This window comes from Prionailurus viverrinus, chromosome D4 (assembly GCF_022837055.1).
Source record: "Prionailurus viverrinus isolate Anna chromosome D4, UM_Priviv_1.0, whole genome shotgun sequence".
NCBI lineage: Eukaryota > Metazoa > Chordata > Mammalia > Carnivora > Felidae > Prionailurus > Prionailurus viverrinus.
The window spans coordinates 40472686-40498306 of NC_062573.1; the positions used below are offsets into that span (position 1 = coordinate 40472686).

General features: G+C 39.3%; 1 protein-coding gene across 8 annotated transcripts in view; it reads left to right on the plus strand.

Moving 5' to 3' along the window:
• The window catches only part of ELAVL2 (ELAV like RNA binding protein 2), a 202399-nt gene extending 199078 nt beyond the window's left edge, over positions 1-3321 (plus strand). For 5 of the 8 annotated variants that reach the window (XM_047830164.1, XM_047830169.1, XM_047830166.1 and 2 more), the window contains one exon: positions 545-3321. In XM_047830164.1, the coding sequence (XP_047686120.1) occupies positions 545-875 (331 nt within the window). In that variant the 3' untranslated portion in view covers positions 876-3321. The remainder of the gene's footprint in view (positions 1-544) is intronic. The other 3 variants (XM_047830165.1, XM_047830170.1, XM_047830167.1) reach the window with 1 other exon arrangement.
• Positions 3322-25621: the final 22300 nt, after the last annotated feature.

Below are 25621 nucleotides of genomic sequence, written 5' to 3' on the forward strand. Positions count from 1 at the left end.
CCCCTTCATAAGTTTGTGTTCAGTTTTCTTTTGCATGTACAACCTAATGAAAAGCTGCTTTTTGAAGCACGGTTGACTGAAGGAATATTTTTATACTGCTGGATAGATACCCCTGGTCTTTAAAAAACCCCATTATTTGTTGTGTATTGCATCGCGACGTTATAGCATGTTTATGTATGTGTTGGTACCTTCCCCTCCCCAATCCTGCTCAATTCATGAAGCCACTTCTAAATATATTCTAAATATATTTCTTTGCTATTGTGGGTCATATTATCCAATATAGCATATAATGGCCATTTCATAACTTAATGCCTTGTCAAAAGAGCATGTCACTGCAAGCCTTGATTGAAACATCAAGTGGTTGTATGTATCTTTTGATGGGGGGAGGTTTACTCAAACTCTTGGGATGGGAGAGGGAAAAGAAATAACGTCCATTGCTGTAACCAACCTCTGTTTCTATTTGTGTGTGTGTGTGTGTGTGTGTGCGTGTGCGCGCGTGTGTGTGCGCGTGCGCATGTGTATGTGTGTTTCCTGTTTTGTTTAGTAGGTTTTCTCCAATGACCATTGATGGAATGACCAGTTTGGCTGGAATTAATATACCTGGGCACCCAGGAACAGGGTGGTGTATTTTTGTGTACAACCTGGCTCCTGACGCAGATGAGAGTATCCTGTGGCAAATGTTTGGGCCTTTTGGAGCGGTCACCAACGTGAAGGTCATCCGTGACTTTAACACCAATAAATGCAAAGGTTTTGGATTTGTGACTATGACCAACTATGATGAGGCCGCCATGGCGATAGCTAGCCTCAATGGATACCGTCTGGGAGACAGAGTACTGCAGGTCTCCTTTAAGACAAACAAAACGCACAAAGCCTAATGAGCTCTTGTCCTCAGTCCATTTATATATGAAAACTATACAACAAAGGCAAGTTAAGAGAAACTTTATACATTAGTAAATGTCTTTGTAAGTCAGTGTTGAGATGGGGATAAAACGACTACTTAGCATCCTAAGAAATATGTGAGATTTTTTATTGCTAGTATTTGAATTAAAACTTCTTAAATATCTTTTATGTTTGAATATGGACAAGAGGTACAGGGTTTTTACCTGTCACATTGCATTCTATTGCCTTCTTTGAAGAAGGTGGACCTTTTAAAGTGTTTCAGCTAAGGGAAGACATTTCTTTTCTTTTTACATAACTGCCTTGAACCTGTGAGTAAATATTGAGGCTTTGTGTTGTAATTCTTCAGTTGGTTGTGTCTTTTTTTTCCCCCTTTTATTTCTTTTCCTAATTAGCTTTGTGTTTGGTTTACATTTAAAGCATTACTGTTATGTCTAAGAAAAGTATTTTGAAGTTTACATTTTTATTTATGAAGTTAAAAACAGTATTTATTTTGTAATTATGATTTGGGTTGGGGAAGGGGGGGGCTACATTATAAACGCTTATTGTAAGAATACTGGAGAACTTTTCGTAAAGCAGTACCTTGCCAAAGAGATAAGAGCCTCTTTGATGTGGGTTTAAAAAAAGCATCTATTTTTATAAAAAAGAAAATTTGGAGAAACTTTTTACTGGTCCTGGAACAAATATTTTGACTTGAATACTTTGAGAAATCTCTTCATATGACACCTAGTGAGCTTTTAAAATTTACCAGGAAATTTGCAGTGGTTGGAAAATTTAGAAAGATTTATGATGTAGAAAAACTACTTTTGAGATCTTTGTATGAAAGGAGTAGAATCAATGGGGGAAACACTGCTGGTTTCATTTTTGTAATCACCAGTGGAGCGTCTGATCATCCTGGTTATTATGTGATAGGTGGCTCACATTGATTTGTGATTTTGAAACAAATAAAAAAAATTTACAAAAGAATATATAAGAGCAGGCAAGAAATTTAAATTACCAAGAGATGGGGGAAAAAAAAATCTGTTCTTCCTAAAGAAATCCCTTCAGATAGAGCTCATGGTGTTTAGTGATGTACTTGCAGTATTGTTTGAAGAATTGTTTTGTCTTAAGGAAAAAAGATGTTGCACATGATTTGTACTGCAGCAAATCGGCAAAAGTGATCTGAGTTGGATATATTTGAAGGTATTTTGAAAGTTACGTTCAAGGCTAACACCTGAGCTTTGTGTAATGTAAATAAGACCTTGTGTTTATGAACCTTTCAGCTAATTTGATTTTTTTTTTCCCTTACATGCCAAGTGATGTTCAGGTTTTGAATGTTTTTGTATCAGTTTTTTCCTTTGTAAATGGCATTAACATTGTTACTTGAGGTCTTGCTTAATCACTTTCGTTGTCCTGAGGACTTGAATTTACAGTGCATCAGATTTGTTGCTAATTTTGTCTGTAGATAGTCTAGCTTCAGCTGTTTATGGTGATGCTACATTTTCGTTTATAAATATGTTTGTGGTAAAAAAAAAAATGAGTATAACCATAGGTTTTGAACAAATTTCCTTACATTTTTCATACAAAAATCATAAATATCTGTATGCTACTGAAATTTAACTTTGTATGATGCTTAAACCACTATTTGGGGAAATAATAAAATAAGTCTTTACCATGTATGAAAGAAATTTTAAAAAATACAAAATATTTTCTGATTAGCATCTAGCTTATAATAAATTTTCAAAAAAGCTGAAGGCAAAAATGCCTTCATCAGGATGCACTGAGAACTATATAGTTACGTCCTGCTTTTTGTATAAACTGAGATGCTCACATGCTTCCCCTTAGAACAGGCAATGTGCTATGCATAACATAGTTGTACATTATCTTTGCGGTTGCGTTGAATTTTATTTTTTATTATTTAAAAATTGTAGTTATAAAATTTTTCAGTATAGTACAGTACATATACTGTGAGGCGCGTGCTAAAGTGAATAAGCGAGTTTTCATGCTGACCCACTCAATGCTATTCAGAAATCAATTGGCTTAGCACTTTCTCATATCCTTAGGTGCATTTAGATTGTCAGAGTTAACCTTCTGCGTTTAAAAAAAAAAAAAAACTAAAAAACAAAATACATGTATATACTTAAAAAAAAAAAATAAGGTTTCCCTCACGGGAAAACAGCAGCTACGTGCTTCTTTCCTATACTACTGTAGCAAACCAAGGCATTGATGAGAGGGCATGCAAATTGTGCTTCACTTTACAGTGTTTATCAGAGCACTTAATAAAATGTAAGGCTGGTATTTATTTGAAGTTGTACAGTATGACTTAATTCACATCTGTTGGAATAGAAAATATATTCTGTTGAGTATTTAAGAGGCTGTACATGTTTTCTTTTGTGTTTGGATTCTTTGTACTTTTTCATGTTCAGTACATCAATAAACAAAGTTGAAGGGAAAGAACAGTGTGGTGAGTAGGTCTTTATACACATTTTGGGGGCTCCTGTGCTGAGGCTGATAAACTTACTCTCTAGAGTTAAGAGATTCTCTCAGAGCTTTAGTTGAAAGCAGTGTTATATCCAAAGTAAGAATTCTAAAAGCATGTTAGTTGAAGTAGAATGTGCAAAAAAATTTTTTTGAATGACACTTCTGATAGTCGGCTTTCAAATATTACTTAATGAGTAATTTTTATAGGAATACATGCTACTATCAGTGGTAACATTTGGGTAATTGGATTGGATGCTGACATCATTTTGTTGCTCTGATTTAATAATCACTACCTTTTTTTTTTTTTTTTTTGTAACAAATGGGAATTGTCCTCACATATTTACGTGAGCTAAAGAAAAACCAAAGAGAAGGAAGATAACTTATTCTGCTTCTACCAGCAAGGTTTAATTCACCCATGGGATTAATTTCTGGTGTGTGAGATTTATTCTTGTTGCCCTAGTGCCAGATTGTCAAGAGACTCTTCTCAGAAATCAGAAGCTCAGTTTTCATTAGGTTAAGGCTGATGTGTGTAGCATATGTGTCCAAATCTTGAACTGTACCAACCCTGTGTTGTTCATACATGTTCAGTTTTTGTAACACACCCTTACCAGATCTGTGGAGGAAAACAAATTCTTCTTACTGATCTTTTATGTGAACAGTCTACTTCTATAGAGCTTAAGAAAATTTGATATAATGAAGTACTCCCCCCCCCCCCCCCCCCCCCCCCCCGCCTTACAAAGTATACTAAATAGTATACTAAATGGCTCTTTTAGATTTGATTGTATCTGTCAGGGTTGGGTGTTTGTTTTTTTTTTTTTTTTTTTTTTTTTGTAAAAAGCCATTCTAAGAGTAATTGTCCTGAATTCACAATGTAGTAGTCAAGAGATTAGCTGAGTGACAAGACAATTCCTTTTCTTCCAACATGCAATTAATCTCAAATCTCCATACCCCCTTCTTTATTATATGAATTTAATACTCTAATTTTATGATGTCAGAACACCCTCCTGTCACCCCTCTCTTCCTGTATGCTTATCTGTATTTTGACTGGTTTGCATGTCAGCAGTTCTTTTATATTTGAGCAGATAGTGGAAAAATTCTCAGGAAAGGAGGTTGATGAGACTACTGGTATACTGGAGGAGAAATGTTTTTTCCTTAGTATCCTTTCCACCTTATGCTTGCAAATTGTCTAGAGTATTACAATTCAGTGTTAGGGTTGCCAACATAAATTTTTAATCTTAACATCATTTTACATTTTATTTTATTTTATTTTTTAATGTTTATTTTTGAGAGAGAGAGAGAGGGAGACACAGAAGCAGAAGCAGGCTCCAGGCCCTGAGCTGTCAGCACAGAGCCCATTGCGGGACTCAAACCCACGAACCGTGAGATCATGACCTAAGTCAAGGACAGACGCTCAACAGACTGAACCACCCAGCACCCCCATTTTTCATTAATTTAATCTGATTTTAGGAAAAGTGTTAGCAGTTTAACTTTTCTGGTTTGTTCTTGTTTTTTTTTAATAAACCTATAAGAGTCCTACCCTTACTTTCTAAGAGGATCAAAAATGTAGGGGAAGCTTGTAACATCCTGCTCAGAAAGATTACCTTGAAATAAGAAAATGCATTTATCTTAAATGTGTTGAAATTTTAATATACTTCCAGAACAATATACATACACCTTTTATTGGGAGAAGATATATTTAGGAGGCATTGGTTTTGATCCTTTGTATCTGTTGCTATATTGAAACCTCAAACAGTAGAAGAAAACAGTATTGCTAAAATCATAATTATTGTTTGAAGAGCATTTGTAGCCTCAGTCATTGCTGCAAATGGTTCATTTTTCTCTACTATTCTTTGTATTCTTTCTCTGGAAATTCCCAGAAGTGGGCTCAGTTCCCTTGAGTTGGAAGGATTAAAAAACATCTACACCTTTAATACAGGCAGCCAGTTGATGTAGGGTTACTGAAATTCACCTCTCCAGAATTCTGGCTTATAGAAATAAACAAGTTTTTCTGGTTGTTGAACACAGGTTTATTGGTTATCTTTGTACTGTGTGTTGTACCCCAGTCTATAAAAATGAGCAAGATGTGGCTGTTAACTTCTTGGAAACTGTCATCTGGAAGGGAGGACAGACAAGCCACAAGGCCATGACCGCAATGTCCTAAGTGCTGTGAGAGCCCAGAACAGGTCTCAGGCTAGCTTGCTGTAGTTTTTATAAGCCCAGTTACAACTTGCAAAATTGAACCAGCTTTTCCCTTCTTCTAGATTCTGCTTTTCCTTCCTCAGATTTGATTATTAGCTCATTTGTGTGATTTTTAATCTGACTTCAGTATTATTGAGTGAATCTTGAAGTGCTCTCATATGCATTAAGTTGTCCATACCTTTCTGAAGCAAAATAAAAGTTATTTTATACAGTAAGACACTGTTTATCAGAAGAGTTGGGTTGATGAAAGAATTTGGCTGGTTGTTCTTGACCTCTCTAAACATATAATATATGGGGTGACAGCGTGCAAAGCATTAATATGGTAAAATACCCTGAATATTAAAAGTATGCTGACTGGTGTTACTCTCCTTTGAAGTAAGACATATCACAATCTTGGGGCCTCAGATTCAATATTAACATTACTTTTAGTTTACCTAAAGATGTAGGTTAAGATGTAGTAGTTTATACTAACCCCCAGAAATACTTATATGGGTGTTAACATTTTCAAATACCTTCTAGCAACCAAGCTTGTACAGTGTCTCAGAGGGCCAGACATAAATGTTTGGATGACGTCTGCTTCTCTGTTCTCACACAGTCTGTCTTGTGCTCCAGAAGATTTGTCTACGTCTACAAGTAGCTATACAGTACAAAGAAGAGCAAGAGTGGTGTGTGTGTGTGTGTGTGTGTGTGTGTGTGTGTGTGTGTGTTGGGTGGGTAGTTGGGTGGGAATGGGAAGCCACACTGTAGTAGCAATTCAGCTGGGGGATTAAGTGGGATTTGAAAGAGATTGGGGGAGGAAAGTCAAGAAGAGAACACTGACCAAAGACATGTGGGTAAGCTTCTATCTATGGGTAGTATTTTCTGGGTAATTAAATCATTCAGTATAGGCCTATGAGTTGATTAAATATTTTTTGTGTCCAGGACTAGTTAAATCTCAGATGAGTCAGAAATCTGAGTCCATAATGAAATACAAACTATCTCAACAAAACTTTGTTCATATTCCTTTGCCCATTTCTATTATAACACTGAAAATACTTGTTATGACAGACAATATGTGGTTTTTGGAGTTCCTAGGAAGGATAGTGCCTTCTTTTTAAGGGAGACCTTCATTTATTCCGAGCATTTTGTTCAGTGTATGCAAAAACAACCCCCACCCCTCCACAAAATTTCTCCAGTAATCTCCCCAGAATACTGGACCCAGTCTATTTCTCACAGTGTGTACCTTTCAAACCCCATGATTTTAGGTGGTAAAGTGATCCTTCTTTGGTTTTTATACTATTTCTAGGACTATAGTACCCATTTTACTCTTAATGTTGGATTGTAGTTTGTTTTCCTTAACCCATATCACTCCAGAATCCCCTTCATAGAAGATGAGGGGAACATTATAAAATCCAAGTATTCCTCAGGTCTTTCCAAGATGAAGTTTTAGTTTGATAGCTTTTTACCTTTCTGTTTTTTTGGAAGCTCAGTTAATAGCCACACCTTCCCTTTCAATGAAGAGCCACAGGAAGGAAACACAGACCATTTAAATGTCCCTTGAATGGGGGAGGGTTTGTTTCTTTATTCTAAAGGACCCTCTGACCTACGGATCATGGACAGACATGCCATCTCTAACTTTGATTTTCATTGTGCACTCCTTCCGAGAATCCTCCCTGGACAATTTCAGAAGCAGCCAGCCCCACTGTGGACTTCCTTGCAGTTGTGAAGAAACTGGCAGCCACCTTCTGAGTGATCCACCCTTTGGAATGAAGTGCAGTTGTCAAGGTGGCTTTCTTCTGTGGATTGCACTGCACTTGGGGCAAAGGGGAAGTGACAGAGGTGAGATGGGGGAAGGGAAGGTTATGACCCATAAATACAAGTGGTCAGACATCCAAAACACGGAGAGCTTTTATTTGTTGGATGCTGAAGGAAAAGCAGCCCATTGGGAAGTCCTGTTGAGCACCTCATTGAAAGTAAACTGCCACGTGTTTACAGGCATGTTCCAGATCTTTTCTCTCAAAAAAATAGGTTTTAGGAAGTTGCAGGTTTTGATAATGGCAAGAAATAATGCTGACTTTCACACCCAAAAATTTCCGAGTTACTATCAGAAAGGATAAGCAGCTGTTGCCATAAATGTCAGGCCATGCGTTGCAGTCGCTACTGTATTACTTGTTCTTTAGCAGAATTTCATCTTCTGAGAATGGTTGCTGCTGTGTGTTCTCCATATGTACCCAGGTATATGTTGAAAGTGTTCCGGTTTTCAGAAGTTACTCTTAGAGAGGTACCTGTTTTACACCCATATGTTGTGTGAGTGAAGTCCCTTTCAAAGCTTCTTCAAGTAAACCGCTACTCATGTTTTCTAAGATAAAGTAGCCTGAGTATCAGGTGTTAGAGGCACGTGTGCTGTCTTTACTAATGAAGGGCTGTGAGAACTTTCTTTACGTTGATCTGAAACTTAATCCTAATAAGGAGGACTTCTATTTGGTGTAATGGTAGTATGCTTAAAAAGTTACACTTCACAAACATTTTTGTTTTATGGGTTGTAGTCCTGAGGAGATCCACATTTCGACACACCTGTAACCCCTTTGTGACATGGCAGCACACGGGTTGGGATGCTCCGTTTTAATTTTTTTTTTTTTTTAAACTTGTCTTCTGGTAATTCTTTCATTAAATATACATTGAGCACCTGCTCTGTACCAGTAGCTGTTCTGTGCTTCTGGGTGGGACATTTAATTTATGTCTAGTTTTTCCCCAGATTTTGAGCCGGAAGACACTTCGGGGGTCTTGTTCAGCAGATGTGTGAGTCCGTCCCAGAGATGTTAAAGTTCTCAAAGGTTCTTTTGCTAACGGGAGACCTGGCACTTGAACCCAGTCCTCTTCTGACTCTTGGATGTTTGCCCTTCGCTATCACTGAGTTACTAAAACACACTAAATTAACTTTTATAAATTGTGTCCTTTTTCAGAATCAGATTTTTTAAGTCCTGCAGGATATATATGGCATCTAGAAGTTGAACATAGGTAAATACATGTATTTTATTATGAGGCATTCAGTATTATTTTAATCCCTATGGAATATTTCAAGGCCACAGTAATATAGCCCTGTAGAAAATTTACAAAGTATAAAAAGCACAAATCAGAATTAACTGAGTCTTCTGAAAAAGATATTTGAGCACTTTTTTCTCTGACACTTTTATTTTAATGTTTGTTTATTTTTGAGAGAGAGAGAGAGAGAGAGAGAGAGAGAGAGAAAGAGAAAGAGCAGGAAAGGGGCAGAGAGTGAAGGAAAGAATCCCAAGCAGGTTCCTCTCTGTCAGCGCAGAACCCCACGCGGGGGTTGATCTCATGAACCATGAGATCATGACCTGAGCCAAAATCAAGAAGCAGATTTAACTGTCTGAGCCACCCAGGCACCCCTCTTTGACACTTCTAAAGTCATGATTATATATCTAATGTTTCTTGTAAACATTTTAAACATTCAAATAGCATTTTTTTTTTATAAGGATGTTTTTCCTTTTTTTGGTTTTGCTTCACGTGTATATGGAGAAAGTGTTTTTTTTTAACAGACATAAACCAATGCATTCTGATTTTGGTTTAAGACAAGGCACATGAAGGCCATTGCCTGGTTTTTATTGTATTGATTGTCGCTGACATTTTTCCAGGGAGGTATATAAAATTCAGGGTTTCTACATGGTTTCCCATTACAACTCCATTCCTCCAGGCTAAAGACAAATTGAGGTCCAGACACTGGGGTGATGTCTCTAAGCCTCAGATTGTAGAGATGCCTCAATGCCTGCTTGCCACTGTGTAAGGTGGATATTTGGTTGTAAGCCTCAACTAAGCAGCAGGGTCTGGATGGGGAGAGGAGAACTATGTAGTTACCTCTCCTTACGGATGGAGGACGTGTAGCTGTCCCAGAGCAGTGATAAGTCAACTGCTTTTACCATTTCTTTCCTTAGCAAAAGGAAATGCTTCCTTCTGGAATCCGGATGAGGAGAGGATGATGAAGAACCTAATTGTGGGTGAGTAATTTTTTTCTTCCTTCTTCCATGCATCTCTGATTGCAGTGATCTGTCTTGCAAGGGTCTGAGTAAACACTAGCTTCTTACTGCATGTGCTCAGAGAAGTAGCTGATGGCAGAAGGGCACTTTTAAAAGGATTGAGGAGGCTGAAAGATGCTTGTTAGAGTGCACCTGGATCCTGCCATGACATCACAGGCAGACCATAAACGGCTCTCCAGAAAGCACAGCAGCCTTTTTTCACCCCTTTCTTAACAATGAGACGTAGATTGGGCTTGTTCTCTATTCAAGCATCCTTATGAGTAAATGTCTATTTTTATGGTAGAGCTGCACTTTAAAAATAGCTCCAATCAGTACGACTCTTTTCCCCCATATGTTAAAAAGTTATACATGAGTTAAAATATCTCAGATTGCTTAAATTCTTCCAGACACCAGGCACTTTCCTTTTTCCTTTTTTTGGGGGGGAGGGGGCAGGAGTGCGGGGGAGGATTAAATACAAAATAAGGACTTTCTGTCTGGGTCTCCTCAACCCTGTTTGTTCTGTGAGACTTTTTTTTTTTTTTTTTTAACTGGTAGCAGGGCTTTTAAACCAAGATTTGAGATTTCTGACTGTTAAAAAATTCATTAATATTTGGCGGGTACAGTCTTCTTCCTGGAGCGATTGTTTATTTTTGTTGCTGAGAGCAATTAGCTAGAACAGTCACAGTTGCAGCTGTTAGATACTATAAGCTCCAGCGGAGATCACAAAAGGCCTTATGCACATTTAGAGTCTGTATTTGGATTGTTTTTAATGGGTGATTCTTCTGGAGTCTACTGTGTTAGCAAATTCGATTGGGTGATCCTGAGCCAAATCGAATGTACAATGGGATCGTCAGCGTGCTGTGCTGATCAGAGTCACTTAAACACCTTGCTATGTGGAAGCCGGGAGGGCTGTGTTGGCTGTATGCAGAAACAAGCTATACCACTCCTTTCTTTCTGAATCCTCTGCATGCAAACCTGAAGACGGTTTATCCTCCAGCATCATGCTATTTTCTCCATAATTTGTCCTTTGCTTTTACTCCTTATTTGTTGCTCTTGACTTTTTGGGGCTTTTGTGGGATAATCTACATGGGCAGGTATGAGAGGGAGATTCACAGAGCAGTCTGGTGCCTCTGATTTATATCTTGAGGAAAGAGTCGCTTCTTAGAGAACCTTGGCTCCAGTTTGATACCTGACACTTTCCAACACAGCGGCTCAAATGAAGGGATTGGGGGTTTCACTGTTGGTAATGTGTCTGCACTTTTGCCTTTGATTATAGTTTTGATAGAAGAGTGTATATGTGTGTACGTATTTAATAATCATATTGCTTTAGAATTCACCATATGCTTTTACATATGTTTTCACATTTGAATCCTATAATAACTTGTGAGGCAGGGGATTCTGTATTGTCTCCATTTTACAGAAGAGTAGGTAGTCTCAGAGTTAGTGGGTAGCCAGCCACCTGCTTACTTTACTGTAGCCATTTACCTTGGTGTAAATAAGAAAATATATATTTTCTGTATTTTACTGCTAGTGTACTGAGCTACAGCAGGTTGATGGGCTCTGCTTTATTTTAAAGGCTGTTAGAGATTGCTTTAGTGCCCAAGACTAGTTTACAGTGGCTTCTCAGAAAGGTAGAGGAGAAACCAGGATATGTTTTTTTTTCATCTTTATTTGGAGAAATAATTTGGGAATACCAGATGGTTTTGGTAATTGTATTGTAAGTGGGAATCTAAAACATGCAGTGAAAGTTTGTTTCCTTCTGGCTAGCATAAATTAATTAGGAATCATTACATTTTGTTGAGATTTAGACACTTACATGAAGATGTTTTCTTTTTTAATTTTTTTTTTTTCAATGTTTATTTTTTTGGGACAGCGAGAGACAGAGCATGAACGGGGGAGGGGCAGAGAGAGAGGGAGACACAGAATCAGAAACAGGCTCCAGGCTCTGAGCCATCAGCCCAGAGCCTGACGCGGGGCTCGAACTCACGGACCGCGAGATCGTGACCTGGCTGAAGTCGGACGCTTAACCGACTGCGCCACCCAGGTGCCCTATGAAGATATTTTTAGAGCAGCCTTTCAAATGGCTATTGATTGACCAGATGGCAATCTGTTTGATCAGCCAGCTTCGATCTGTTACTAGGTCAAGTGGAGTATTTCTTCTTTAATCACACCCTCTCTCCAATAGAATTTGTCATATAATTGTAGAGGTATGAACACTGATGAATTAAAAATTAATCTAGTATTATTTTTGAATAAGCTCTATGCCCAACATGGGGCTTGAACTTATGGCCCTGATACCAAGGGTCGCATGCTCCACTGACTGAGTCAGCCAGGTGCCCCTAATCTATTAATTTTAATAAATTTTTCTGTGAAATTTTTATCTCTTTGGGTGACTTTATTTTTCAGTTTTATTATAATCTCCTACTAAACTATCATGGTTTGAATTGAACACACGAAAATGTCAGCAAAATACAAGACATTGTCCTCTCTTCCCTTCTGAATAAGATTAATTGTAATATGAATTATTGATGGGGCAAACTTGTTTACACAAACTTCTTGAGACCATTTCTTATGTTGTTAAACCTTTTGGAAACCTAACCCATGTATAACGGCACGACGACCATTAGAATTGAAGTATATTTATTGGACAAAGATTTTATTAATACTCATACTTGATTATGAATCCATTTGAAGGCAGTGTGGTAGCATTATCTTGAATAACTAAAGACTAAACAAAGATGCTGGTAAGTGAGAAAAAATGGATGTGGAAACATGGATCGACAGCTTGGCCAGAATGCCCAGACGGAGGAGTGAGGACAACGCTCTCCTTTCTGTCACAAATGAATGGAAGCCCTGGGTTGGGGGGGTGGGGGTGAGGTTGTGCTGGTGAATCAGTGAGAACCCCCATAGGAAGACTTCCTGATGGAATTTAGCACAGTAATCCTAAGATTTTGAAGACCAGACAGCTGGCATATTATTAGTCTCAAAGTAAAGCATCAGATCTTAACTGAAACATGTTTCAAACAAACTGTGACACTTATAAAATGTTTTGTCTTCCACAGTGGTTCTCAGGCTCCGGTGTGCAGGACATTCACTTTTGGGCTTACTAGTTTAGGGGCATTAATACCTGAGTCTCACCGCTAGATGCTGGTTCTTTGGCTCTAGGGCAAGACCCATATGGGCTTCATAGTGCAGGGAGGTTTTTCAGCCAAGATAGAAACATCTTGGTATAATGGTTAATGAGCCGTAGAAGATACAGGAATGCAAGTTATTCCTACTCTGGCTCTTTCCTCTTCCTTTTCTGCTGTATTCTTTTCAGGTTCCAGGAAGCCTGTGGTTGTCTGTTCCTCATTTTTCACCTAGAAAACTTATATTTGACTGCGTATTTGGGCCAAGCACCAGGCTAAACACTTTGTATGCAGTATCTCAATCTTAACATCACAAGAGAAGTTCTCTAATAATCCCTGTTTATCAGAGGAATAAAAGGAGATTTAAAGAAGAAACTCGGGGTTCCTGGGTGACTCAGTTGGTTAAGCATCTGACTCTTGATTTCAGCTCAGGTCACCATCTCATGGTTGATGAGATTGCCCCCCCCCCCCCCCCCCCCATTCAGGCTCTGCACTGACAGTGTGGAACCTGCTTAGGATTCTCTCTTTCCCTCCCTCCCTCCCTCCCTCTCTCTCTCTCTCTCTCTCTCTCTCTCTCTCTCTCTCTCTGCCCCTCCCCCACTTGTTCTCTCTCTCCCTCTCTCTCCCTCTCTCTCCCTCTCTCTCTCTCTCTCTCTCTCAAAAAATACAGAGAAGTTGGGGCGCCTAGGTGGCTCAGTCGGTTCAGTGTCCAGCTTCAGCTCAGGTCATGATCTCACAGTTCGTGAGTTCGAGCCCTATGTCAGGCTCTGTGCTGACAGCTCAGAGCCTGGAGCCTGCTTTGGATTCTGTCTCCCTCTCTCTACCCCTCCCCTGCTCACTCACTCTCTCAAAAAATAAGTAAACCTTAAAAAATTAAAAAAAGTGTGTGTGTGTGTATAAAAACAAGTAAAGTAAGTTGTCCAAGGACTACAGTTAGTAAGTTGAGTGAGGGCTACAGCTCACTGTAGTCTTAATAACACTGTTTACTGTGATGGTTAATAGTGGGCAGCCATGTTGGAAATAACTTGATTTTACCCTAACATGAGGTAGTTTGGGTTTGCTGCTGCAAATACATCTCCTCTTGGAAAACAGTCCAGCTGGGGTAGGGGGTGTATATGTATGAAGTCCATAATATATAGATAGGTTTGTTCGTGTTTTCACTCACTTTCTAGACTCGGAAATTCCTTAGGGTGGGATGTTTCTGTGATTTGGCTTAGTGTTTTTTTTCTTCTCTGTCCACCATAGCACCTTGTACACTATGAGCAATTCAGCATACTTGGAGGATAGATAAAGGGGAAGAATGAAGTTTGAGGAGCTGTTCCCTACTCAGAATTAGAGTCGGTGTGAGACCTAGTTTATTCCTAAGTGTATTTTCTCTATCAGGAAATTAATGCTTATAATATCTGTGTTTTTTAAACATTTCAGGTTTGCTTGCTTGTTTTGAGGGCGAGTCAGGGTTGGAAACAATACCCACATTGTAAAATGGTGACTCCAGGGAAAACATGGGAAAGGAATTACAGTGCCCGGGCAGAAAGTGCAGGTCTATACTCCCAGGGACTTGCTCTACACGTTTTGTTTCTCTTCTCCTTGGATAAAAAGGCCATCTAAATGTGAATGTTAGGGATATGAGCAGTTAATGTCTTTTCTCCTGAACAGTGTATAAGCTGGTCCTATGTCTATATAGTGTGTGTATTAGTAAGAATGAGGCAGAAATGTGAAGAGAAGTTGAAATGTCTTTGGCTGTATTTCTCAGGGGTCCCAGGTGGCGTGGTATACATTCATAAACACAAGATTTCACAGCTCTTCCCCTTTTTATGGAAATATTATGGTGTTAATAGTAAGAAGAGTAACCTGGCCTCTTTGAATTTAAGTAATAGAATATTCCCTGCTTAGAGTTTATAGCTTCACTAATGTCATTTCTTGACTAAATCCAAGTCCTGAGAGAGTCATACAAGAATATGAGGACGTTAAGTATGGTGTCTTAGTTCAGGCTGCTCTAACACAATACCATAGACGAGGAGGCTTATAAACAACAAGTGTATTTCTCATCATTGTGGAGGCTGGAAATCTGAGAGCAGGGTGCCTGCATGGTTAGGTTCTGGTGAGGGTCTTCCTTCATATCACAGACTGCCAACTTCTTGTTGTGATCTCACATAGTGAAGGGAGAGCAAGCCAGTTCTCTGGCCTCTTTGTATGAGGACAGTAATCCTATTCCTGAGAGTCTACTCTGATGATGATTATCTCCCGAAGACTCCACCTCCAATTATCATCATACTGGAGATTAGATTCCAACATATGCATGGAGTTCTAGATTGTATATGGACAGATATCTTTCTGTCTCCTGTGGACTCTCAGCATATAAAACTGTGTTGTCACAATGGCTTTCTTCTCTTCAATGTCAGCCATGACGCAGTCATGAGTCTGGGCATTTCATATGAGTTGTTGCTAATTTCCATGATAATTCTGAAAGGTTCATTATATTATACCCCTTTTATAGATAGGAAAATCCAAGGTTTGAGGAGACAAACCTTGGATAGAAGAAAAAAAAAAGTTTTAGCTTCTTTCATTATTGCTAAATAAAATGGATGGGTAAATGATAAATATTGTATTTTTTAATTTTTAAGTGTATTTTGAGAGAGAGAGAAGGGAGGGACAGAGAGAGGGAGGGAGAGAATTCAGGGAGAGAGCGAGCAAGCAGGGAGAGACAGAGGGAGAGAGAGAATTCAGAGAGAGAGCGAGTGAGCAGGGAGGGGGAGAGAGAATTCCAAGCAGGCTCCATGCTGTTTGGGATTCAACCATGAGATCAGGACCTGAGCCAAAATCAAGAGTCAGATGCTTAGCTGACTGAGCCACTCAGGTGCCCCAAATTATGTATTTGGTAACTAAAGTATGATCTGGGGAATCCGTTTTGGGACTGGAACTCCAATTATTCCCTTTGTTGTGAGACATGCACCTCTAACAAATCTGGACGCTCACAAGCTTTAATGGAACCTAGTTTGGATTAAAGTCTTTATTTTTCTGCCTTCAGAGACCAGAGAACGTTTGTTCTTTTGGTGGTTAACATACACTGTTGTCCTCCTGCTTTCTGTGTGTGGAAAATTATGTCAGAGCAGTTGTGGATATTTCTGTTTTTCATATTTCTTATTGGTCATGCATGCTTTGTACCTGTAAGGAGTGCATAAGCCTGTGGATTAGTTGGTATAAAGGCCTTCCTTTGGCAGGTGAGGAACTTGGGTAAAAGAGAAGTGATTGGCTTGACTAATGACGAACACTTGCTATGTGATTAGAATTGCAGACCTCCAGGTACCAGGCCATAATTTAGAAACTGAGCAGTATCAGGTGAATTGACACTTGGAAATACATTTTGTATTAGCACTCACTATCTAAATTGAAGTGCATAAAAATGGAAGGTATGGGTTCTTCTAGAATGCACAGTATCTCAGGCTGTGTCTGATTACTTACCATTACCACTCTTCCCCCTTCAACATCATGTAATTTTGGTTCCCAGATTAGACCGCTAATAAATTATTACAGTACACAGAGTAAGGTATTGGACTCTGTTCTTTAATGTCACACCATTCTAAATATGGTCCGTGGATCAGTGGGGAATTTGACATCACTTGGGAACTTGTTAGAAATGCAGACATACTGTGTCTCTGCCCTCCAACCTACTGAACCATAATCTGCATTTTTTGCAGCATTACCAGGTTGCACATTAAACTTAGAGAAGGAAGTACTCTGAGACAGTGTTTCTCAAATATGAACATTCCTAAGATGGACCTGTAGAGCTTGTTAAAACACAAGATTGCTGGACCCAGAGGTTGGTTCAGTAGGTCTGGGATGTAAACATTGGGAGTTGTCCTGTCTCTGCATACCTTGCAACAGTGGTTGGCTGGCTCCTGGTGCTGGGTTATATCCATACCATTTGGATAGCTGAACTCCATGGAGTTAAGAACCTGTGTAGCCATTTCTCTGGGTACTTTTACCAAAGACTGAAGGTAGAGTCCACAACAGCTCTACACCGACTTAATGTAAAGTTACCCTGTGAAGGACTGAGGTTGATGGAAAAGTGTTCCGTGGTCACTGTGAGAAGGGAGTGTGTGTGTGTGTGTGTGTGTGTGTGTGTGTGTGTCTGTCTGTCTGTCTGTCTATTCATATATAAAGATAAACAGAACAGGGAAATAATGTTTGTACAGTTTTAAGGAAGCCACTGAATGAGTTGGCCAGAAGCATTGCCCTCTTTATCTGTCTAGAAGGAAAATTACATATCTCAGCTTTTCTAAGGTTCCACTTACTTCTAAAAACTGATAATTTCTTATTGCTCCTCTTGCCAAGGACGACAAACACTGATCAGAACTCAGCAGCCTACATGGCCAGCCAGTCTTTCGTTTTTGAATCGATTTAAGGCTGATCTTGTGCATGGAGGGTTGGCTGCTTACTACTTTGCCTCAAGGTGTTTTCCTGCATTTATCCATTGAGAGCCTTGGTACCTTTAAGGCTTATAAATGACTCAGTTGATCAGTGTGGTCAGGAAGTAGTGAGCCCCACCCTTGTAAGACTGCTGAGTTTGCAGGGACATTGATGTTGGATGGGTTTTAATAGGTATGTTTATATTCATCTCAAAAGGAAAACTCTTGGAATTTATAGTCTTGTTTGTATCATGAAATTTTTAAAAAGCATTGGCAATGGAAAATTCACACACAACCCCAAAGTAAATTTTTCTAGAGAATTCTTTTTATGCAACATTTAAACCATTGTTGATCTTCCTTGGTTGGCATTAAGTTGTTGATATGTCCTAATGAAAGAAAAAAGTTGCTTCACTACTTGTGGGTGTGATACTCGCCAACTTTGCCTTTTTAAATTTGTAGGTGAAGTTTGGGTATGTGGGGGTTTTGCTCATTTGCCCTTAGTTTTCCACTTACTTCTGTAATAATACAAGATGACTTATTGTAGATCTATAAAGTAACTGCTAAGAGTAGTATTTCCTATATGACAGGGATCAGGATTTTAAAATTCATGCTCCCTGTCATTTCTTTTGTTTCAATTCTTTGTGCTTTTGGAACAAAGAATTGAAAGTTGGAAGGTTATTTTCTGGGAAATAGGAAAAAAATGGGGTTTAGTGTTCATTTTGGGCATGGCATAAATATGCACTTACTATATTACAGGAAATTGTGGTATCACAAAGCCATCAGGTAATTTGAGAAATTGTAGCTGGAAGGGGCCATGGGATTAGAAGACAACCAGTGTTTCATCAAGTATCCACCATTAGCCGAGTGCTGTGAGGCCCCTCACAATTCCATAAAATGAGTTGTTGTGCATTCCACTCTTATAGCTGAGGAGATACAACCTTGAATAAATTCCTAAGATTTATATGCAGAGCTGAGGTTTAAATTTGGATTTGAACATGGAGTCTGGAGCCTACCTCAACATTCACCTTATTTTATTAAAAGCTAGAGTAAAACAGATATGAGTCCATGCAGCTATTAAAAATGAAAATGCTGTATGCCTACCTCAAGGTTTTAAAGTTATAAAAGTATTCATTATCTTGGGAAATAGATAAGGCAGGTGCCAATGTTGCTCATTTATAGGTGGGATTGGGGTGGATAGGTAAGAATCTAAACCTCAGCCAGGCAGAAGGGCTTGTTGAATTTAACAAGATTGGTAAATGGCAGGCAGATCTGGTCAGATATTCGTGTGAACTCCAGACCTGATAGGCTTTCTTGGAAAAGTTGTCAGCAGCACAATGTAGGATGTTACAATCCTAAATGTGTTAATAGTTGGGGATCTACTCTAATAATATTTAATATCCATGGCTTCAGAACTTAGTTTTCTTAGGAAAAAGTTTTGAAATGCCCTGCCCCTTTAAAAGTTAAGTATTCTTTCCAGTGGATTGATTATGCTTACTATAGAGGTTTGTTCATCTTTTAGCTTATGTTGCTAGTTAGTGTTCACCTCATTAATTTTTGTTTGCATAAAAAGGTCTTACCATAAGACCATTTTTAGCTTCTTTGCTTGAGAGACATTTGGAGTTTGAAGGCAGTGACCAGTGTGAGCACTTGTGGCTTTGGCAGTGAATATTGCACTGGTGGGTTTTTTCCTCCTGCAGGGTTACTTTGCTTTTGTTATGACCTATCAGGTCCCCACGTCTGGCTTTATCTAGTCATGTGCTCTTCCTGTCTGGTCAACACAGGCTTGGGAAGTGACTTGTCGACCCTGCCCTGAGAGCCTGCTTGAGAGGATTGGCAGACTCTCCTGGTCCTGCTGTGAATCCCTCAGGCTTGTGAGGGACGACAGATGGTTGAGCTAAACTCGGAGCCACCCCTCTACATAATGATGAAAAATGACCAGCCTCCTGGTAAGTGGAAATCAGAACCCATGCACCTTTAATCCTGACAAACAGGACATTGAAACAAACACAAAGTGGAGAAGAGAGAGAAAAACCTTTCACAGGTTACCAGTCTGTTTTTGTTGATACTCTCTGCACTTACTAGTAGGAGATCTTCACATACCTACTTTTTCATCTATATATTCACTACACGGAGACTAATGAGACCAAGAAATAATCCTGTGTGCCTTTTTGGGTATAACTAAACTCCGTAAATGCCAAAGATGTGAGTCAGGATCCAAGTAGGGTTGCAGAGTTGCTCTCTGGGCCCTGCTATGTTCCCAGCTCCTTCCACAGTTGTCTGCTTCTCTGGTAACTCGTGCAAAATCATGGCTGTGTGTGGCCCTTGTGGCCCAGGCTTTTGTACCTGGCCTCTGCTAATTGGACCATTTTTACCTGACTCAAGGACAGCTAACGTCTAGTCTAGCCAGTGAGTGACTTGGGCCAGTTGCAGAGTGGAAGCCAGTTGGTAGAGAGCAGAGAGGCGGACAGCAGCTGAGTCCCAGTAATTGCGGCTGCAAGAGTGAAGATTCTTGAACATGTCTAGTGACTTCAGCTCCACTTACTGTCTCCCTGAAGCATGTAGTCGAACTCTTGTAAGATGTCTGTCTTCCTCATTACCACTCATACCTTATGAGGATACTTGCTGATGTGAACTGACCTCTGTGACACCATGTCCATGGGCACTAGAGCACAGCACAGCACGCAGTCAGAAAGCTTGGCTTCCATGCCAGCTCTACCCATTTCTAGCTGATGAATTCGTGGGTGAGGTTGTCACCGCCTGAAGCATCAGTTTTCTTCCCCTATAAAATGAGATAACAGTACCTGCCTCAGAGTGTTAGAAGAATTAATATATAACAGATGGAGCCCTTAGCACAGTACCTAGTACCCTAGTACATGGTATGTGCTCAAGAGATGTTGGATGTTGTTGTTACTGTTGTTGTTGTTGTCGCCATCATTATCACCCAAAGACTGATGAATATTCTTTGCTGAAAGACTATGAGGTGCCAGGGCTATTATTGTTCACTTCTTGTCCACTGGTATGATTCCTTTCCTTTCTCTTTTCTTCCCTAAGCCCCTTAGAACTCTATTGGCCTGATTTTTGTCCACAAACCTGAGGCTGTTTTTGACTGCTCCTGTGAGAGAGAAACATCTAGCATGCAAAGGAAATCCCAAATCCCATGAGTATCAGAGGGATGATTATACCTGGATAAAACCATATTTACATGATGCCTTCCATAAATACATGCACAGTTTACATGTCTCTCTGCCAACTCATTATAAAAAAGAGAAGGATTTTAATGACATTCTTACATATTTTCCCAAATAACTGTTGGTGTTCACTGAAATACATAAACATGCTACAATATTTTGACCGTATCTCTTATCCTTTGATGACCAAGGCTCTCTAGGTTCTCTCCTGCTGGCACCTGGACCAGGAGAAGAAGGTAAGCAAAGATGGTCTTTTATCTCTGGACTGTTCACCTTTGGCTCAGTGCCCCACTGCTTATGTGCCGGAAAGAGAGGTAAAAAGTAATTATTAAAGAGAGCGTCCCCACTGTCAGCGCTGTGACCTCCTTCTCTGGCAGCCAGCTTTCTAAACAAGCATCTTAATATTTCAGCAGATGGTGCCAGGGTTTGTTAAAGCAGCCTACAGTATTCCCAGGTCATTCCCACATTTCTGGATTCTTTGTAATTAGCTCGCAACCCGGGTGAAAGTGAGCTCAGATGTAACCTAAACCCGTGGAGCTTGGAAAAAGAGAAGCATCTGGTGAGAGTAGCCGGGTAATCTTGTTTGGCTTTCAGGGAGTTGCCCCAGAGGTGAGCTCTAGAAGAGTAACAGCAGCTAGAAGTCATTGTATCTTTGTTCAGTGGTCCGTCCTGGCTGCCCATTTGCTTCCAGATACAATTCAGGTATTGATTTTCATTTATAAAGTCCTTTGTCATTTTTGTCCCCAGACTAGTTTTCTTGAAAATCGACTCTCGCTCCTTGGTTTATTATTAGTTCGTTGTCTGTTCCTACATTTTTGTACAAGTGTTGGGATCTCACATAAAAGGTGTTACAATTTTTTACACAGATAAACAGGTTCTTAAAATCTTGTAAGACTAAATTTAAAGTAAGTGTTTTACCATATCAGGGTCAGTGATCTTGTTTTCCTAATGTTACAGCTGTTTTCTTTGTAGAAGGAACTCTTTTCTTCACAACCCACTCTGCCTGAATAATTCTGGGCATGTAACTATTTCTTTATTGATTTATATGGCATAGCAACATCTACGGAGACTTCCAGTCATTTGAGGTAGTATCTTCTATCCCCTTCATGTTGTGACTGGGTGAGGCAGTGTTGGATGGCCTATCAGGCTCACAAGCAACTCCACAGATGTTTTAGGCCCAAGAGCACTTTAAAAGTAGGAGTTGTTATTATATTCCTAATGATACGAATCATAGATATAGAATTTAATGACATCTCTTCTTCTAAGAATTTTCCTTTTATGACTTAGAAGAAAGTCAAGAAAGATACCTTTCCCTTCTGATTTTTTCCACCTAGTCCACCTTTGTTTCTGTTTCTGACAGCAACTATCCTCTTAGCAGAAACTTTGCTCAGTAAAGATTGTTAAATACATATTAAAAACCTAAGTACATATTAAGGACTTACTGCTACCCAGGCACTATTAAATGACTTACATTCATTTTTATTCAGTTATGATAACTCCTCATGTAACTAGGATATTATTTGTTTCATAGGTGAGGACCCTGAGATTACCTAGGTAGTGAATGGTAGAAGTTCAAGTCCATCAGACTTTAAAAGCCTTTCAACAGAGACTGAATGGAAAGAACTCCACAGTTACTTTCCATCATGCCCCCTTGCCTAACTTTTCTTTTTTGTCCGTTCCTAATTTTGTTTCCTCCTTATTTATGGATGCAGTAGACCCAATAAACGCTCTATGCTGTGAAGCAGAATTAGGAATGAAATGGGGAAAAACATCACATCTGAGTTAACTACCTTTCCAAATGTATGGTTTTTACCCAGGAAGAAATGCTCTTTAGGAAAACACAGAATATCAAAGATGAGTTAGAGTGGTTAATGAGAATGAGAAGTGCTGTGGTATCTAGGGTCAGAAAGTACATATGACTCCTTCTCCTTTCTGCATGTGGCAACAATATCTGGGTGTTACTTTCCTTACCAGAGGGGTTATTTACTATCAGAGGAGTGAATGAATTCTTTGAAATGGGGCCCCTGAGTGGTTAGCTGTTCTTCATCCTTACGATCATCTTCTGTCCTTGTAAGTATTTGCGATTTCTCCTCACAAGGGCAGACTTGGAAAGCCTTGCTGACATTTAGAGGGAAAATACCTGATATTCTAGCCTTGGTACTTAGGATTCCCCTCCTGAATGTTAAGCAAATTCAAATAGCAAAGGTACTCCTAAGGAATCCTTTTTGGCCAGATGGATCAGGGATAAATTTCCAAAATTAGTGCTGCACAGAGAATTCTCTCTCATGGACGAATTATTCTCCCCTCTCTGAGGACCATCTGTCTCATGGGCAGAAGAAAAATAGGCATCTGTTCAGATCTGTAGGGTTGCCATTTGGACCCATTCCTATAGTGTTTCCAAGTGGAGGGTTGGGTTGTCTTTGGGCCAACCCAAAGCCTTAAGTGCTAGGGTCTTTTAAGTAAAGAATTATAGAATTAAGACAAAATAATTTTGATCCAGAACCTGGTTTTGTTGAGCAAGGATTGGTGAATAATCCATCTTCTAGACCAGGGATCTACAAACTTTTTATGTAAAGAGCAAGATAATATTTTAGGCTTTGCAGTCCCTATGATCTCTGCCATAGCTACTTAACTCTTTTATTGTAGCACAAAAGCAGTGGTAGATAACACATAAATGAGTGGTCATGGCTATGTCTCAATAAAACTTTATTTACAAAAACTTTATTGGTCAGCAAGATTTGCCCAGCAGGCCATAGTTTTTGTCAACCCCTGTTCTAGACCCCAGGAATTCAATATATATAGGAGATTTTTCCATCACAGGATTCGGGTTCATGCAGTGTAGTTGTCAAGGCTGATGTTGTGAAGTTTATACCCTTAGATTTGTAGATTTGGTAATGGCAATTTTGCCCTCCACTTCTGTGTTATTCACTATTTATTGGAGGTCCTGATTATTTGGAAGTAATTTCATCATCAACACAAGATGACTTCAAGAAGATCTCTTGCTGATGTTGGACTCCGAGGAGAGCACCAGATGCCTTTGAACATCAGTCTGAACACATCCATTTGAATATGCTGCTTCTAAACTGAATGTGACTAGTTCAATCCTGGGACACCATTGGGTATGCTGAATAAGGTCAATCATACTGAATAGACTTCCTTTACTTCTAGACTTTGCCTCCATATGGGTTGGAGTTCTTCATCATAAAACTAATAACTTCCTTCCAAAGATGCTGTGGGTGGTTCGGCTTATCACAATCACAGTGATGGATGTGGGCCCAGTAACTCTCCCATTTTGGCTCTGAAAGGATACATTGAGGGGGAAAAGCTGCAGATGTGAGCCACCAAAATAAACACACATGTGTCAGAACTGATGCTTCCTGTTTCTTGGGCTTAAATTCTTTACATCTAGACTGATGGCTAACTGTGTAGGCAAGTGAATTGGAAATTGTTTACAAGCTAGAATGTGAATACCAGTCAAATATTTCTGCATTATATTGTGTCATTTCCTCTCTGTTTTCCATGGGAAGGGGTTGTAATTGTGCCCATCTGAAAATTCTGCTTTTACTGCCCAATTTAAAGAGATACTGCCTTGTTAGACACAAGCAGCATTTGCCTTTTTAGTTTTCATCAGGAATGTGTAGTAAGGGACAGGTACTGACCTCTTTGCTACTGAAAGGCAGTATTCATATTTCTGTATTGGTCTTAAGACTTAATTTTTTTTGGATGAGTCAAACAGCTGGGCAACTACTTGGGTCCCACTTAAACATCTTCTTGTTGGAGGTAAATGGAAGCCTCAGATACCTATAGTGCAATTATGTACCCAAGAGCTCAGTTTTACTAGGTGAATTCACTGTCAACAGAGAAGAATGAATGAGAAATAAAGAATGTAAGGAATAGTAGTGAGAGGGAAAAGTACTGATATTTTTTTCCCATCTTATTCCTAATCCAGAGAACTATAAGCTTCCAGATAACCATTAATTGATGTTAATGGAGTTTATATTGTCTTGTGGAAAATGGTACATGGAGTCCTCGCTTGCTTGTTAAGATTCTCATTTGTGTATTATGTTAACTCACCTTCTCCTACTGACATGTTTGTGATGTTTTCAAAGGGACCAGTAGCTAGGGTTGCTTTCTATAAGCAGAGGAAGAGGAAGAGAGTGGATAAAATTACTTGGAAATAGTTTTTTTCCCCTTAGTATTTTCTTTAGAATTGGAGGAACCAGGGGCACCTGGGTGGCTCAGTCAGTTAAGCGTCTGACTTCAGCTCAGGTCATGATCTCACAGCCCGTGAGTTTGAGCCCTGAGTCGGGCTCTGTGCTGACAGCTTAGAGCCTGGAGTCTGCTTCGGATTCTGTGTCTCCCTCTTTCTCTGCCCCTCCCCTGCTCATGGTCTGTCTCTGTCTCAAAAAAAACCAAAAAAAACAAAAAAACAAAAACAAAAAAAACCCCACAAAACTATAAAAAAATTAAAAAAAAAAAAGAATTGGAGGAACCAGTGTGAAAAATAAATCATATATAAATGAGTAAATTCAGTAGTATTGCTTATTATGGAAAAGTTCACTTTTTCATGTGTGAGATTTTAGGAGTTTAATGAGATCTTCTACAACTTTTTACGATGATGAGCAAGAAAGACAAAAAGGCAATTGCAATACAGAATGGTAAGGGTGAGTGTATCAGGGTGCTGTAGAGTAGCAACAGAGAAGCTCCTAACTTAGACTTGAAGAGACAGATCTATCTTTCTGGCAGAAGTAACATATAAGCTGAAACTCGGAAAGCAGTGAGAGACATGCCATGTACAGAGTCTGGACTGTCTAGAGATCAGGAAAAAACCCACATGAGTTACAAAACTTTCCAATAGTTTATTTTAATGACAGAATAGGGACAAGGGAGAGAGTAATGAGAGGCAAGACTTACCGATATGAACAGAGATCAGCTCTTGATAGGTTTTCTATACTATGTTTAGAAGATTAGGTTTTTTTCTAGGGCCAATGGGATACCTTAAAAAAAAAGTTGTAAATGGGAGCGATAACGATTAGATTTGATTGTTACAAAAAATACGGACGAGGGGCTGGGAGGAGGATATGAAGAAAGGAGATCAGCTGTACCATTGCTGTAAAGCTAATGAGAGATGATATCCAATTCTAAAACCTATCCAGTTAGGAATTAGTGGCCATAGAATCTTTTTAAAAATTACATTCAAAATCAGAGCAAAGGAATGGTAGGGGTTTTGACTGATGATGAGATTTCTAACTTGGTCATGTCTTACACTCATTGTTAATTTGTTGAGATGGGGAATAGAGAGGGCAAAACAGGGTTAGGGGAGG